The following is a 16,151-nucleotide window of genomic DNA, read 5'->3' as shown; positions in this document are numbered from 1 at the left end:
CCAAGCTGGCTTCCTGTTCCCCTGAAATGTGCCTGGATCCCCCTGGATCATGTCTCATGTTGGCTCATAGAAACCAGAATGTGGTGTGAGAGAATCTTAAGTAAGTGTCTCTCCATCTTCTCTAAATGGAGGCATAAAAAATCCATTTCAGCAGGCCAGAGTCAGATTTTGATATTTGCAGCAGTATGAGCTGGTTGCTGATGACATAATATAACACTGGATTAAAAGATGTAAATTATTCAGTGAATGAGTCCTGCTGATCGGCAACCATCAAAAAGCCAGGATGGAAAGAGAAGATGAAGGTCCGCCTCAGTTATTAGGAGACATTCTGAGTTGTGTCAATATATTATGGGATGTAAAAAAAAGGTTAAACTATTATGGGTCATGTAGGTTTGTGTACTTGATGTATGTATGATGGATTGTAGTTCTTTTTTTTTTTTTACCTGGCCTGGAAAGTGAGATGGTGGGTGAGGTCAGCTTCAGTGTTTAACAGGGGCTCCTGGTGGCCCTGTCCATGTATCAGTTGGCTCTCTCTCAGTCCCAGACTCCTCTTCTCTATGTGGATGATTACTGGATCTGGCAAGTGGCTCCTCATAACAAACAGTGGACTAAAAACCACCTGAAATGTGGCATTCATACAGAACAATCATCAGTGAGACCTAAACTGGTAAGGAGGGGTAGCTGAATGTCATGATGATCTTAGAGGCTCAGTAATTTTGCTGCAATGAATCCTTATAGAGAATGTTTTTTCATTTTGGATGAATCCGTGTATTCAAGCTAGCCTAATAAGATACACTGCAGTTGGAAACATAGCAGCAAATAGTGTAACAACAGCACTGATCAATTAAGTAAAAATAAACAACCAAACCAGGCTGGTCTGATCATTTAATGTCAAAATATAGGCAAGAAATTGTCATAACATTTCCTTTGTGTGCATATGACTAGGTAATGCTTATTGTGTATTAATTAATGATGTATTGCTCTCATTACCTTGCAAAAGTGGATAAACCTTTGCAAAATCATTAACAGATATAGTCATAGTCAGTGCAGATGTTAATAAACACAGTGCATGTAGGTGTGTGTGCACACAGGATACTCACTACTCTCTGTTGCATGTGAGAGTCAGGTTCAATGGTGATGAGAGTACACCACACATAGAGTAAAGAACCACTGGAACAAGGCACCTGAGGAGAGACAAGCTGGCTGTTACTGATCTCAATAATTATCAATTCAACTGTCCAATTTAGGTTTTAACAAAAGATATTTATACAGAAGTCACACTGCACTTAGGGGGATGCAGTCTTTTCAGTTCATCTCACATCTTACCATTATTGAAAAGGGTTAAGGAAAAAGACTGATCAAGGACACTCAAGGGCAACTTGTTTGTGTTTGTTTGTGGTTAGAATGTAAAATATGGATATCTGATGACTTAAACGCCTTTGCTGCCTCTTGCTTATGGACAGGAAGTTTATTGCATCCATCAGCGGCACATTATCATGTTTTGTCGTATAAAATTTTGTTTCTTGGCTTCTAGCAGTAGTTAAAAGTTAAGTCTCCCTTAAAGCCTGTAACACAATATAATGGCTGGGGCGGCTGACAAATGTTAGTGCTAGATAATGGGCCATTACAGGCAGTTAAATCTTTGCAAGATTTAAAGACTGAGAATGCCCACCGAAGGCTGAGCACTCTTAATGTGTCACTGGTGTTTGTCCCATTTACTCCTCGTTCCTCATTAAAGCCTTGGGATGCCAAGGCACATTACAAGTGGTCTAGTTTATGACAGACTGGGGACTTCATTTACTGGTGGGGACAACAGAGTGGGGAAAAAAAGAGACAGAGCGAACATTCAGTTTTAATATACAGGCCCTTGCAAAACAGCCTTGTTGGGATGAGGGAGTAAAACTTGGGCAAACAGATACTCAATAACCCTTATCCACCAAAAACACTCACGGCTGGGATAAGGTCATGATGACATCCTGTGCTTTCTCAAAAGGAAAGGATATGGGGAAAAAAAACTGTGAAAATAAGAGATAAGGAGGAGGAAGGTGAGATATGAGGAAGAGGAGTTACTTCAGATGGATTACTGATACAGAGAATCAGAAGACAAATGAGAAAGGTAACAGACATCAACAGAGGAGGGAGTTAGAAGGTGGAACAGGTGGACAAGCTGGATGCCAGAGGATGAGATAAATAAAGAGGGTGAGTTAACAACTACAAGATAGATGAGTGAGCCAGTGTGTGGGCGAGAGAGTAAAAGAAAGGGAGGAAACAAGAGAGTGAAATAGGAAGCAGACAGAGATAGAGAGATCTAAGGACTCAGCTACTAGTCCAAGCAGCTCTCTCATTTGGAGCCAACCGTCCATATGTGTAATGAATGGCTGATCTAAGGAGAAGCGATAACAGCGGAGGTTGGATTGGAGTCAGAGATGTTCAGACCCACACAGAAGCTGGAGCTGTACAATGGCTAGCTGTTAACAGCATGGGGCTTATAAAGGAAGAAAACAAAGAGTGAGGGACACACAAAGACAGAGAATAAGAAAAATAAAGAACAAGAGCAAAAACAGCAGGGACGAGAGAAAGGAGAGAAGGAGTGATTGTCTGGCGCTAATCCAGCAGTGTGAAAATGCCTTCAAAGCCTCTCCCTGTGCCCACATATCAGCTAGTGTTTGGTTATGGTTAGTGTTGTTATGAGAGAGCATAAACTGTATTTTCTCCCTCTCAACAAGGTTGGGTTATGGGGTTGGAGGGCCTTTGTAAGCCTATCTGAGGGGAAGATCTCAATCTGTTCTCTAACAGTGAGTAGCAGCATGCGAGCTCTGCCACTGTGGCCACCCAGGAGAAGAGGATCCGGTCACAGTTGGTGGTCTAGTCACCAGTTCCAAACATGCGTGTGGAGGGAGAACTGGTTGAAAGCGCTGGTGTGTGCAATGTGTGCGTCTACCTGTGTTTGTCTGGGAAGCACATTCGGCCTCCATTTGGACAATCAACTCCATCATTCTGGAGCTCCTGCATGCATGTGCTTTTCTGTCTGCCAATACACGTGTCAGGCGAATAAGTATATGGTTAAAACATCTGATTTTGATATAGATTTGGAGATCACAAACCACCTTAACTCCATAAGCTTGAATCTCATGTGCAATTTAAAGGCAGACATGAAAATGTAGAATTTCCCATTGCTTTACAGATTTGAGTTTCACACTGTAAGAGGGACAGTGAGGCTTGTCAAGAGCTGTAAAAATCAAACATGTCGTATTGAAAATGACATTTAAAATAACAAATGTAGCCAATAACAAACCAACAGTAAAAAGCATGTAGACAGGTCTTTGATGAAGTGGCCCTTAACAAGCACCAGCTCAGTCTGGTCATGGAAATCAGTTCCAGTGCCAATTTGTGTTGTGTTAGCCTAAGGCTTATGTAGCATGTCTTCAGAAAAATGTCTTTTTATGTTAACATACCTGTACAACAGAGCTGCTACTCCCTTTGTTCCTCCTCTCCAGCTGAACATCTTGGGACCAGTCTTCGTCTCCTCGTGCCCTCACACACAGCTCTGTCATCTCAGTGTCCTCCAGCACGTAGGAAGGCAGCTTGGCCCCAGCCTCCAGGCAGTCACAGTGTTCCTTAACCACTGTCTGACCGTCAGGTCCCACATAGTGCTGCACCACTCGCAGCTCAATGTCCTGAGTTAGGTAGCTGCACATTACCTGTCGCCCACAGATTATTACCTGGATTAAAAGACAAAAGAGGACAATTGCTACAATTAGAAATTAAATATTTCATCCTGTGAAGACGGCAATAGATACCAAGCTTTGGATGGGGGAGTCCTGTTGCCTGTGAACTTATTTGACCGTTTCTCAACTCTACCTAGAGGTCTGTGCAGGTTCTTTTTTTTGTTTGAGAGTCACTTTTCACAAGGAAATACAGGTTCAAAACACACAAGATGAGTTATGCTCATGCAGACAGGAGCCAACTTCCTCTGTAGTGTCAGCCGCTGTCCCACCATGAGGCTTTCTGTTGTGAATTGGATGTGACCAACACTCACTTACAGGTACAGCCTGTAAGGGATGTTCAACATGTAGTGACTTAAACTGCACAACCAAAAACCTTTCTTTTCAGTTTAGGTATATTCACACAAAAAGCTAGCTATCTAGCATAGTATAGTGTGTGTGAGAATTGCTACATGTTTACAGTTAGGAACAGGGGTTGTACTGTTTTTTTTTAAATAGGGAAAATCATCCTCCATCAAATTTTCCAATAGGTCACAGATGCTAGAAATCACTTTCTGAAATCTTTCTGATTAAGAACAACTTCAAGTTCAACTGTCCATGTTTGTCAAAATGAGTGTCAGGGCACGATGCCTCCATAGCTGCACTGCTGCTATAAAGAGCTGCTGTGTAGCCTGACTGCTTCTTCACCTTCACTGCCTGTTTTCTAAGGTCACTGTTTATCACTTCATATACAGTATGCACACAACTTGGAAGGGGGGAGAAGAACAACAAAGTTCCTTTCATTCTACCTCAACTGCCACAGATATACAGTCAATGGGCCTCATGCAATAACATTTTCATATTTGTGGGAGTGCTCCGAGTCACATTCACCAACCTGTAACTGCTAGAACCTATAGTAGGTGATGCTACAGTGTTGATGGGGTCAGAGGACTCTCCTAATAACTACAGATTTAAAACAGGCCAATAAAAAATCCCAGTAAACTGGAAAACCATGATGATGTGGTGAACAGAATATTAGTTTTGCTTGAAGTTTGTTATAGATATCTTTTAATTAAATACATTCTGGCATCATATAAAAAAACAACAAGGTTATTTGTTCATGATGCGTATGACAGGTCTGAGCCACTTGTGAATTTTGCTCATTTGCTTTGATAAAATTCAAAGTACAAGAAAACTGGTGAATGGCATATATTCTCTCAGACTGCTTGTAAGTATTTCTTAGGAATTAATGTGTTCCCATGACTGGCTCTTGCATGAGACTCAGTGTGTGTATGCACAAAGCATAGGCTCCCACAGTCAAGTCACAGGCACCAGGGAGCTGTCATCTGGTATTGACACATCTAATTCTGCTAAGAACTGAGCATTTCCACCACCCTCTGTGTGAGTGAGTGTGTGTTTATGCCTTTGCATGCATGTGCATAGCTGTGTGTGTTCAGCAGGTTGTGGCACTGGTAATGATCTTGAAGATAAAGATCTTATATCAAAAAGGCTGTCACAATAAAAGACCATGAGCTAGCTAGACAACGATGGAGAGGACAGCTGTGTATGACACTGAGAAAGAACCCCTCGTTCAAAACACACAAGATGAGTTATGCTCATGCAGACAGGAGCCAACTTCCTCTGTAGTGTCAGCCGCTGTCCCACCATGAGGCTTTCTGTTGTGAATTGGATGTGACCAACACTCATACCCTATCACTGGTTCCAGTGGGAACAAGATGTAAGCAAAGTCAGGGATAGACAGAGGAAGGAATGTGAGTGGCTAAGTCTGTTTTGTCTGGAGGACGAGAGGGAGACATGGACGACACTTGACACTGTTTACATAACAAAGTGTCACCGCTATAATCTGATGGCATTTCTGCATTTTCAGGAATACAGCAACTCTGCCTTCTATTTGTGGAAAAATCCAAACGCGATTCACTACTATTCTTGGCATAAAAAGGCGAACGCGGCTGGTATATGATTTAGTTTAGGCTGGTTTATGATTTCTTGTGATCTTCCTTGTGAATTGATGGGGCACATTGTGTTTTTGGATGGCTTCAAGCTCATAAGCTTATGTTTTACTGCTATAAAACAGATTACAAAAACTGACAAAACACAATACAATCTGTTGTTAGCCAAGCAACTACTAAATCATAACACAGAAATGGAAAAAAAACTAGATATTAAAAAGTGCTTACTCGAAAATGAGTGCTGGGAAATAGACCAGGCTTCCATAGCAGCAGTCAGCAGGCATAATGCAGCAAACCTGTTTCTGCTTTCTCTGTGGTAATGAACCACTTATACAAGATTTTTTACAGGTTGGCAGCAAGATGATCTGCAGCATCCCTATATTTTTGATTATGTTGAAAATCTTGTTAATTGTTGTGGCGTATTTGTGTTGCCAGCACTGTGACTCTTATGTCTTAGATACTCTATAGATGATATGATATACAATTAGCCTTGATGCAGTTGTAAGAAATGAAAAATGTACAATTTGATAACATGATTTTTTGGTCAAACCAAACATGTTCTTAGAACAGCAAATGTAAAAACTCATATTTATGTATTATATTTTTGAATAAAAATAAAAAATGTTTATCTAATGGCTGATGGTTTCTGACAGGTTTAATATTTTCTCAAAACCTATATAATAATTTTTGTGTTTCCAATGAAAATCTGACTTAAAAAAAAAAAAAAAAAAAAAACAAAGACTGACAGTACCTGTTTCTGGACACCACTGAGCTGCACCACCTTGATGATAAGCGAGGCAGTGCGTCCTTTGTACTGAATGGTCCTCAGCAGAGTCCCTACATTGTCCACACTGAAGGCCTCTGACCAGCGCCAGTTCCCCCATCCCTCGATGCAGATGTGCAGCAGCTGCAGGATAACACACAGCGGGACACAAAAACAGAGACAGAGGACACCTCAGAGGTTAGTTTCTTTGCCCTTTATTTATCCCCAAGCAAAAGGCAAGTAAACAACAAGATTCTTTGTTTAGAAGATTTTGGAAGGGGGGAGAAGAACAACAAAGTTCCTGTTTACTGGTGCTGAACAGGCCTGCTGCTGCTGGAAGTAGAAATAGAAGGTTGCACACAATAAACTGACTGGTGGAAAACAGCTGATGTGGAAGCTCATTATGGCTGCATGTGTGTGTGTATACTTGTGCGGTTGGATGTGAAAGGCTCTGTTCTCCACACATCTAAATAAGAGGCAGATAGTTTGGCTCTCAACCTTTTCAGCTTCATATCCATCACTTCAATGTGGAGCACATCCATGTGTGTGGCTGGGTCTTAACACACACAGATTCAGGAGGACAGCAGTAAACAGACTCTGTTCTGTCTTTTGACATTCAAACAACTTTACAGTGGTGACAATTTTCCGACCATTTTCCACATAATTCCTTGTATTGGTGCCCACAACATGGCAGGAAGACTGGAAATATATATTGACGCATAATTTCTAAGATAACTACATCTGTATCTGCAGACAGTCTGTAGACTGATGTTTAAGTTGCTTTCTTTATTACACAATATACAGCATGCAATACAATACAATGACTTAAATAAAGTGTTCTGAAGTGGATTTTTCTGCAGCCTACACACACACACACACACACACACACACACACACACGCACACACACACACACACACAAATGCATGTAGCACTTCTGTGCTACAGTGAGGTCATTTAGAGATTATCTTTCCACTTCTCACTACAGGATGCTGAATGCTACATGAAAAGGAATCTAATTTGTCAAACAATGTGAGTGTTGTCATGAGAGCGTGGTTACAATACAGGAGCAGAATCATCAATATGTGGGTGGATCTAAAGCCTTCTCCCCTCCTGAGGCAGTGTGACTGACCTTCCACCTGGCTGAACTCTCTATATCAGCCCCGCTGCCAACACAACTTCAAACTTGCAACAGTAAGAAAGGGAGGGGAGAGCACGCGAGAAAGACAGAGACACAGTGTACGTAAGTGAGAGAGTCTAGAAAGACATGGGAGACTAGTGGGTCAGGGGAGGGACGGGTTCAATGCTCTCCCAGAGGAGTAGCGGCCAGACTGAAATACGAAAAGCATTTTTGAAGAGTTACACTTTGACTTGTCGCTTCACTGCACCATACATTTAGCCAATCTGTTTAAAGAAAAATAAATTACTCCTGAGGTCAAAGAGCATGGGGGACCCGTGTCCAGATCTTCTGTGTTTCTCTCCACCGCAGTCTTTCCTCGCTGTTTGAAGGCAGCTTTCTTTACAATAACATTCTTAATCAAAGCCTGAGGTCAGCTGAGTGAAAGTTACATAATTTCTCAGATCTCCTGCTCAGTGAACTCAGGGGGAAAGTGGCAGAGATGTGTAAACAGTCAGGTTGCAAAAGTTAAGGTTAAGCCTGAAGGTGGAGATCTGCTACATGACTCCCTAAACTAGTACCAACATTATAATCAAGACCAGGTAAGATCAGGGTGATTTGGAAGAAAAAAAAAATCTAAACAACCGTACTACGGGATTCTCTCTTTATGTGACCTGGCACTGGATGAGATGGAAAGCTTTTAATTTGCAGTCAACTTTACAACCTGCTCTGAGTTCTTACTGTCTTACTCAGTCTTTTAGATTTTGAGTGGTGTTCATTACGTTGAAAATCATGTGGTGGTGTGAACCCACCGGAGAGCTCCGCTGTGCCTCAGCACCATCTGCAAAGACCAATCTGTTATTTCAACACTTCTCTCTCCTTTAACCCCTCTATCCTTCCCTCTCTCTCCATCTACTTTATCATGCCTGTGGCTAAAGTTGACCTTTAAGTTGGAAGTCATAATAACGTCTCTCCTCAAACTTCAAACAGCAACTGCTGCTCTTGTTTTAATTCATCACTGTTCTGACTCAAGCAGCGGAAGAAAAAAAAAAAAAACAGCAGTGACACAGATGAACTGGACACGTAGGACAACAAGAATGAAAAATAAGAAGCTGCATTGCCTCTTTGTGATTTATCCAACTGTGACACTGAGAAAACCCAGTCAGCCACATGTGGCAGTTTTACGCACATGGATTAAGCTTGACCTAAAATCTTTCAGCTGAATGTAGAACATCACCAACAGAAATGTCTTTGTCGGAAAATGAAACTCACAGATTACATTTTGCTGTAATTACTCGATGAATCATGCCTCAGGAGGAATTAGGTAGAATGCAGTATAATGTAGAATTTCATACAGAACTGTAATAATATGTACACTGCAGGTCAAGATAAGAGAGGAGAAACTGCATCATGAAAATAAATAACAAATGACTGGACATTGCCCTCATTTCTAAACCCTAAAGTATGGTAACAGTTATTTTGACATTGCTAGGGATGACAAACAAAACTGGCCTGAAATAAGTGGAAAATATAGTAAATAAATAAAGAAATATAGTGATAGTTTTCTCTTACTCTACTAATATCTCAACAAAAAAAAAAACAAAAAAAAAAAACAAAAAAAAAACATTTTGAGCAAAAGCAGCCTTCAGATTACAGCTGCTAATTCAGTTTTTATCTCATTTCCAAATAAATCGTTTTAAGAACTCCTACACTCACCCTCGACAACTGGCACTGAGCTGATGATGTTTTGTCCAAAACCAACTAAGACCCCATCCATCATATTATGATTATTTCCCCAGATGGGTATTGACTGTGAAAGAAATGTGAAACTGAAATCTCTCCCTTAAATCCCCAGGAAAAGGTCATGATTATGGCTGGCTGATAGTGGACGCTTTGCTTCCAGCACAATTTTGGTACGAGTGATCTGCTTAAGGATTATCAAAGTGAATAATTGGATGTAACTGTTCACATCATTTTCATTCTGTGCCTGAATTGTACTGTACAGCGTCTGCTATCTGTTTTGCTGATAGTGAACAGGATTTTGCCAGGATCATGTCATACTGTTGCTTTTCCAATGACTTCTCTGGCCACAGGCCCTGACATTAACAAAATACTGCCATTCATCCAAATTCTTTATATGTAACTTGACCAATGATATTGATATATCAATAAAATGCTTTAGTCAAACATATTTTCCATTCATTAATATAATTAAACTACAATTGTTCATCCCAGTCCTTTAGAAATGAACTGGCTACAAGTTACTGATATGGCTTTTGGTTTGACAGTACATCCCCGCCTTGTATCATCACAAAGGTTTACAGTGACATGTTTGTCCAAATACACTAATATAACTAAGCTACAGATGATTCATCTCAGTTCCATGGATATGAATCATCTGATTGATTTGAGATGGGATTGTCCATTCCTGCTCGAACTGAATCAACTCCATGCCTCTTTGGTCTGAGGGCCACAGTCAGACTGCACAGCCACGTCATCACACATCACTTTCCTTGTAGTGGTCAGCCATGGAGATGATGAAAGCTGTAGTTTGATATGGTTTGTATATTACCACTGTGTTTACTGGCTCTGCCACAATCTAAGTTGCTTAAATAATTATAGAGCCTTCAGGTATTGCTGAATGTTGAGGACATAGTGACGTTTTGACACATGTTTTTAAATCAAAGACCATATTGTGACTAATTTAGACATAACAAGGAACACCTGTTTATTAAACCGAATGTCAGAGAGTCAGAATGATGAGATTTAAATCTACACAGATCATGTTGGGACCATGTATGGTCTTATCATAAGATCAGGATCATGAACTTTCTGAAACCCCACCAGATTTGCCAGTTGCTATGGAAATGAAAAGCAGAACCCAAACATGGGACTGACACATTCAGAAATGGTGTTAACTTCTGAGAAATACCATCTCCACCCACCTGAACTGTAAGTTACATTCAGTGAGTCAATCAACCAACCAAATTCCATCATGGCTACGATGTCATGTCTACTACATGGTCCATTGCTTAATCCTGTCCCGGGAGAAAATAATTAGCAACAAAGTTTCCTGTAAGTGGCGTTAAGATATCACTCGGTCATAATCAAAGCAATGACTATAAACTTCCTGGTAAACAGAGTCATTGCGTCATTCAAGTAGCAAACGCTCAAGCTTTTGCTTTGATATGTAGACACAAGCATAGATGAACAGAACAGAGACACTCTCTTTCTCACATGCATATACACACAAACACACGCACACACTCACTCTCTCATTCTCTCTGTCTCTCATACCCACCCACACACACACACACACACACACACACACAAACACCAAATGCCCTCCAACTCCCTGTCCCCCTGTAGACAGAACAAGTCATTCCTGCCACTGTAACCGCTTTCTGTCCTCTCACAGGAATGTGCTTGGGCACACATAACACAAATTAAGTGTCTGTCCACAGTGGAGATGTAATCAGCATTCCTGGATGATGCACAGACGGGCTGACAAAGCCGCAGTGGTCGTTGGTCGTCTACCCATTACTACCATTCCTTCATTCCATCTCACTCAGACTATAATAGGGGATTTGAGACATGGGGACATGGAGTAGAGGTATAAACAACACCAGTAGCTTTGCACACTAGTTTCCATAACAGGCCCAAAGAGGCTGCGGCAACCATAGAGGGCTGATTACCACTAAATTTTGCCGAAAGCAAACTTTATATCAAAATAGGTTTTCTGAAGCTTGAAACATTTATAATTTGAAAATGATGTGAACTCAATTTCATATACTAAATATTTAAAAATAGTCTGACAAGTCTCTGTACTGCCCAACTTATTTAATGGTATCTGGGTGTAGATGAGAAAAGAGGGATGTAGAACAGAGGCCTGTCTTGTCTGGTGAAATTTCTTTGAGACCAGGGAGCTAGCTAGTCAGCCAATAAATGAGAAACAGGTTTATACTCAGACACAAAACAAAATAATATGGATTACTTTGTTGTGAAGAAAGGATGGGTATGCGAATGGAAAGAAAGAAACAGGCAAAGTTGAACTGCAGTAAGAGAAAAAAAAAGGAGAGCGTAAATTAGTTAAAGAGAGAACAGAGAGACACAACAGTACCCTTGCCAGGGCAGTGAGGGCTAACCCATGTAACATGAGGGAATTATGGTGGTTTTAACAGCTGTCTGCAATGCTTCTCTCCTCCTTGGCTCCCTCTCTCTGACAAAAGAAGCAAGGCAGTGAAACATCAAAGCCCAGATTTGCAAGTCTAAGAAGCGGTTTGAGAGCTGGAAAAAGGTACAGAGAGGAGGCATTGTGTGGGTCCGTGGTTGACAGAGGAGACGTTAAGAGGTTTATGCTTGACTAACATTGTTCCATAGTTCTCCCTCTGGTTTCTACCAAGGCATCTTAGACATCCAGAGCCTCAAGGGTTCCAGGAGACGCAGACGCGGCAAGTGTTTGCACCAAATGAAGGGGGCTGACAAAAGGAATACTGTCTGAGAGGAGGGAGGTTTGAAAACCACATGCTGGGGGGATGAAGAAGTCAGTAGTCGAGGACCCTTGGAAGGACAGAGGCCTTATCTTAGTTTAAGGACACAAAAAAACAAAGGCTTGCCCTGGGCTTCTGTAGCAAAACAAGGGGAAGATTATTGTAACATGGTACACACATAGAGTATGGTGACACACAAAAGCATGCATAGTTTTACCCACAACATGTTCAAACTAATTTCCATCCAAACATCCATCCTTTCTACATGCTTATTCCTGTTCAGGGTCATATGACATTGTCATTTATCCCATCTTACCCTGGGAAAACACCCAATTAATGTACTGGAGGGTTAATGTACTATATATAAGACATTAGGTCAAATAAACACAAACACATATGTTGTACATGCAAGTGAAAAAAGTGGTATGTTGTGATCATAAGCTGACTAGGCAAAGACAGACCTCAGTCACTTGTAGCATGACCACAACTAGAGTGTCTTTTAAATACTGGGGACTCTAGGATGACTGAAGTCTCACTCAGACAACATGAACATGTCTCCACTCGTTTGACAATGCAATGCACAGTGCATTGTGACTCTTCACTACAGAGAGGCTTGCTTCACTACAGTAAAACCACAAGCTCTACCATCTAAGAGAAAACAAACAGTTACCCATAACAGCATGGTAGTTTGATTATTGAAAGTAAGGCCCAGGAAAAATAGAAAAACATATCCCAACAATTTGTTTACACGCTCATAAACTAAAAAAAATAGCCTGTCTCTAATTCTGCCTAGTTCATGCTGGTGCACATGGATGGGACGTCTTAATACAGCTCTTGGTGGTTGTCAAACATAACCCTATGTCAAATATTTATTTGATTATTTAAATTGGAGATTTAGTGTGTGTAATTCTAAGAGAACTGTCTTGTTAGTTTTTATAGCTGTTTCTTCTGAAATGCTCTCATGATGGACATGCAGTATATAGCAATGGGCCTTTTGGGCCCCAGGAAGTCACGTGACCTGTAGTTCCTACTGTGGCCACTGCACCAAAATCGCCACCCAACCCAGTGCTATTCCTGTGGAATTGGTCATATAGCACTAAGGTGCTGTCCGTGGTCCTGAACCCAGGGCAACACCAATGGGACCACAACGCTTGCTGATTCTTCACTTGCACCTCTGTATCTTCTGATTCCAGAGGAAATCAAATTGAGCTAGTTTGACAATATGGGGCTGATCTTGAAAGAAAATTAACATTACTGCATCTGCACTTATTCAACTGCTGTCTGTCCCACAAATGTACTCCTCTACCAAACAGCTCATCAAAATTACAACATTTAACCCAGTATCCCCTTTTCAGTAACATATATCCAAAATGTACTGGTTTGGAAAATACCACGAAGACACAAGACAGAACCAAAGCCTTACCGGTTCGTAAAAGTTACAGTCATGGGAAGCTGCAAGTTTTGGGTTGTTTGTTGCCCATAGTGGAAAAGACCCAATTGTGGTCAGGACACAGTCATGGGTAGGGAATGATGTCCAAAAGAAACTCTCTACCTGGATGTTGATTTGTGTAGTGACTATATAGTACTTGCTGTGCTGAACCAGTCAAATAATCTTGTCAGTTTTTCTGAGAGAAGTGTTTTTCCTTGACTCAAGAGTTTATAACTTTCACAATGTTTTTTGCTTCCGCAAAACCTTAAACACTCCTCACCTAAGGTTGGTTCTCCTGCCTGGCACCTGTTTGTCTCTGTGCATTAGAGAAATACTCAACTGCCAGGAGTTAAATATCAATATTGAATGTATTAAAGGACTACATTAATCTGAATTTGTAACAGCATGTTCCCATTGTTGTTGTTTGAACACTATTTGTACTTTTGTCACATGTTCACTTGAAGAAGTAACCATTCTTCGTTTCTATCCAATAAAGTGGAACTTGTGGGACATTTAATGGGACATTTTAACCTTCACTTACAAACTTTAAAAAAGACAAGTATGTATTACATGTGTGGACTGTTATAGTCACCAAAATGATAGCAAACAATATTATCTATCTATATAAACAATTTTAGCTGTCGTATCAGTTTTACTTTTAGCTATACACAAAAATTTTGAAAGAAAGACACCCGGTATGTCAAAACATAAGACATCAGCCACAGTGAGAGACATCACTCTGTAACTGACATCATAGTACAACATGGGTTGGTTAACTTCTTAAGACTGGGATCTCAATTTAATAAATCTGCTGTCAAAATGTGGCCCAGGGTCATTAAAATATAACACTTTTGTCATGTGGAGACCAACCAGAAACAGTTCTGCTGCCCCAACTGGATTGCAAACCATGGTTTAAGACCCTTTGTTGTAGTTTCAAGGCCAAAGATTTGATGAAGAGGATGAAAACATATTTTTCAAACTGCTAACACATTGGCATGTTTAAAAAGATTTACAAAGAAAAACAAATATGAGATTCTAGCAGCTCTGCTCTCGTCAACATGATAATTAAATTAATCTTCTCATTTCAGAGGAAGCGCTTCCTCTGGGAGAAACTACACAAGGAGTGGAATTACTCAAATATATACACACAGTCATGACACCAATGGCTCATCAGATATACACCATTAAAATCAAAATAAAATCTCATGCCATGTCAGTACCAGTGGAAAAAACACAATTTCCTCTAAACAGTGCTTTGAGTTTGGAGGGATGAGCAAGAATTAACTGAGAAATAAAAATAAAAAGCGGGTGGTGAAGGTGGAGACTGACTATTCTCCCTGTATTTTTCACAAAAATCTGTTTGTGGTAGAGGGCTGTGGTGGAGAGCTGGGGAATGTAGTACATTGTTTTAAAAAGGTTGGATGAGGACCAAATGGTGGGTTGCAGAAAGATGAGAATGGGTTCCCAGAATATTTTAGAGTCACTGATCTCAAAGATTACTGGCAACATTGTTTTGTTGAAACATTTTAAATGTTTTTGCAATATAAGGCATGATAAACATGAGGTTGAGAATTTCTTGAGACGTATCCTATTAATCACTAATCAAGCCTGCTCCCAACAAGCACTGCTAGAAGAAAATGCTTCATCCCTCTGGTGACATTTACTGAGAACAAATACTAACTAAAAGGGAATTGCAATGGGATGGTCCTTCCTCTGGCAGGTTCTCTCATCTCTGCAGAGGTCACCTCCCTGACCAATGCCTTCTTATCCAGTTACTCAGTTTGGCTGGATGGCCAGCTCTTGGAACAGTCAACCTATGGTAACATTTTCTATTTCACAATTATTGAGGCCACTGTGCTCTTGTGGGTACCCGTGGAACCTTATATACATAGGTATACATAGTTAACTATGTCTAATCAATTCAATTTGCCACATGTGGACTTCAATCAGCTTCTGAACACATCTAAAAGATAATAAAAACAAACAGAATGCTCGTGATTACAATTTATAGTGTCACAGTGAATACCTTTGTAAGTGAGAAATTGAATTGATTGGTTTTTGATTTTTAACAATTTTGTAAAATTTCTAAAAACATGTTTTCAGTTTGTTAGTATGAGTTATTGAATGTAGACTGCCACTGAAAAAAATATCAATTTACAATTAAATCTGCAACACAATAAAGTCTGCAAAATGTGAAGGGGTCTGAATATGCTCTGAAGCCACTGTAAATGCACATTAAACAAAAGTTTGTCCCTGAATCATATGTTACATTTGGCTTATTTAGAAGCAAACAAATGCAGCACAAAAATGCTGTTTATCCATTTGGGTGGGACCTAGTTGTATACATAACACAATAACATAAAAATGATTAATTCAAAGACAGAGAGGGTGATTCCTGGATGATGGTCTTCCTAAACCATCAGCCACAGCTGCTGATCTAACATTTGGTTTGATATAGGGTTCCTTTTAAGCCTTTCCTTCTCCTCATTTATTCCTTAACTTTATTCTTATTGTTGTATCAGTTGAGCTGTGCTGATTAAGAGGGCATCTTTATTTACCATGGACATTTACCATGTAACCTGGACCAGGAATGTGAACTATCCATAGCTGAATAAGGTCTAACGATGACTATTTGTCTGAAGTTATCCTGCCCAGGAATACATGATGATCATGATTCTC

General features: G+C 40.3%; 1 protein-coding gene across 4 annotated transcripts in view; it reads right to left on the bottom strand.

Annotated features, from left to right (window-relative positions):
* The window catches only part of LOC108876259 (intermembrane lipid transfer protein VPS13B), a 308,041-nt gene that overhangs the window by 24,995 nt on the left and 266,895 nt on the right, over nt 1–16,151 (bottom strand). For all 4 annotated transcript variants that reach the window (XM_051076101.1, XM_051076099.1, XM_018665629.2 and 1 more), the window contains exons 47-50: nt 6,426–6,581; nt 3,456–3,722; nt 1,101–1,184; nt 444–619 (exon numbers count right to left, since the gene is read on the bottom strand). In XM_051076101.1, the coding sequence (XP_050932058.1) occupies nt 444–619; nt 1,101–1,184; nt 3,456–3,722; nt 6,426–6,581 (683 nt within the window). The remainder of the gene's footprint in view (nt 1–443; nt 620–1,100; nt 1,185–3,455; nt 3,723–6,425; nt 6,582–16,151) is intronic.

Source organism: Lates calcarifer, linkage group LG15 (genome assembly GCF_001640805.2).
Source record: "Lates calcarifer isolate ASB-BC8 linkage group LG15, TLL_Latcal_v3, whole genome shotgun sequence".
In the NCBI taxonomy this organism is placed as follows: Eukaryota; Metazoa; Chordata; class Actinopteri; family Centropomidae; genus Lates; species Lates calcarifer.
The sequence above is the reverse complement of the archived record's forward strand: the minus strand, read 5'-3'. Positions and strand labels throughout refer to the sequence as shown.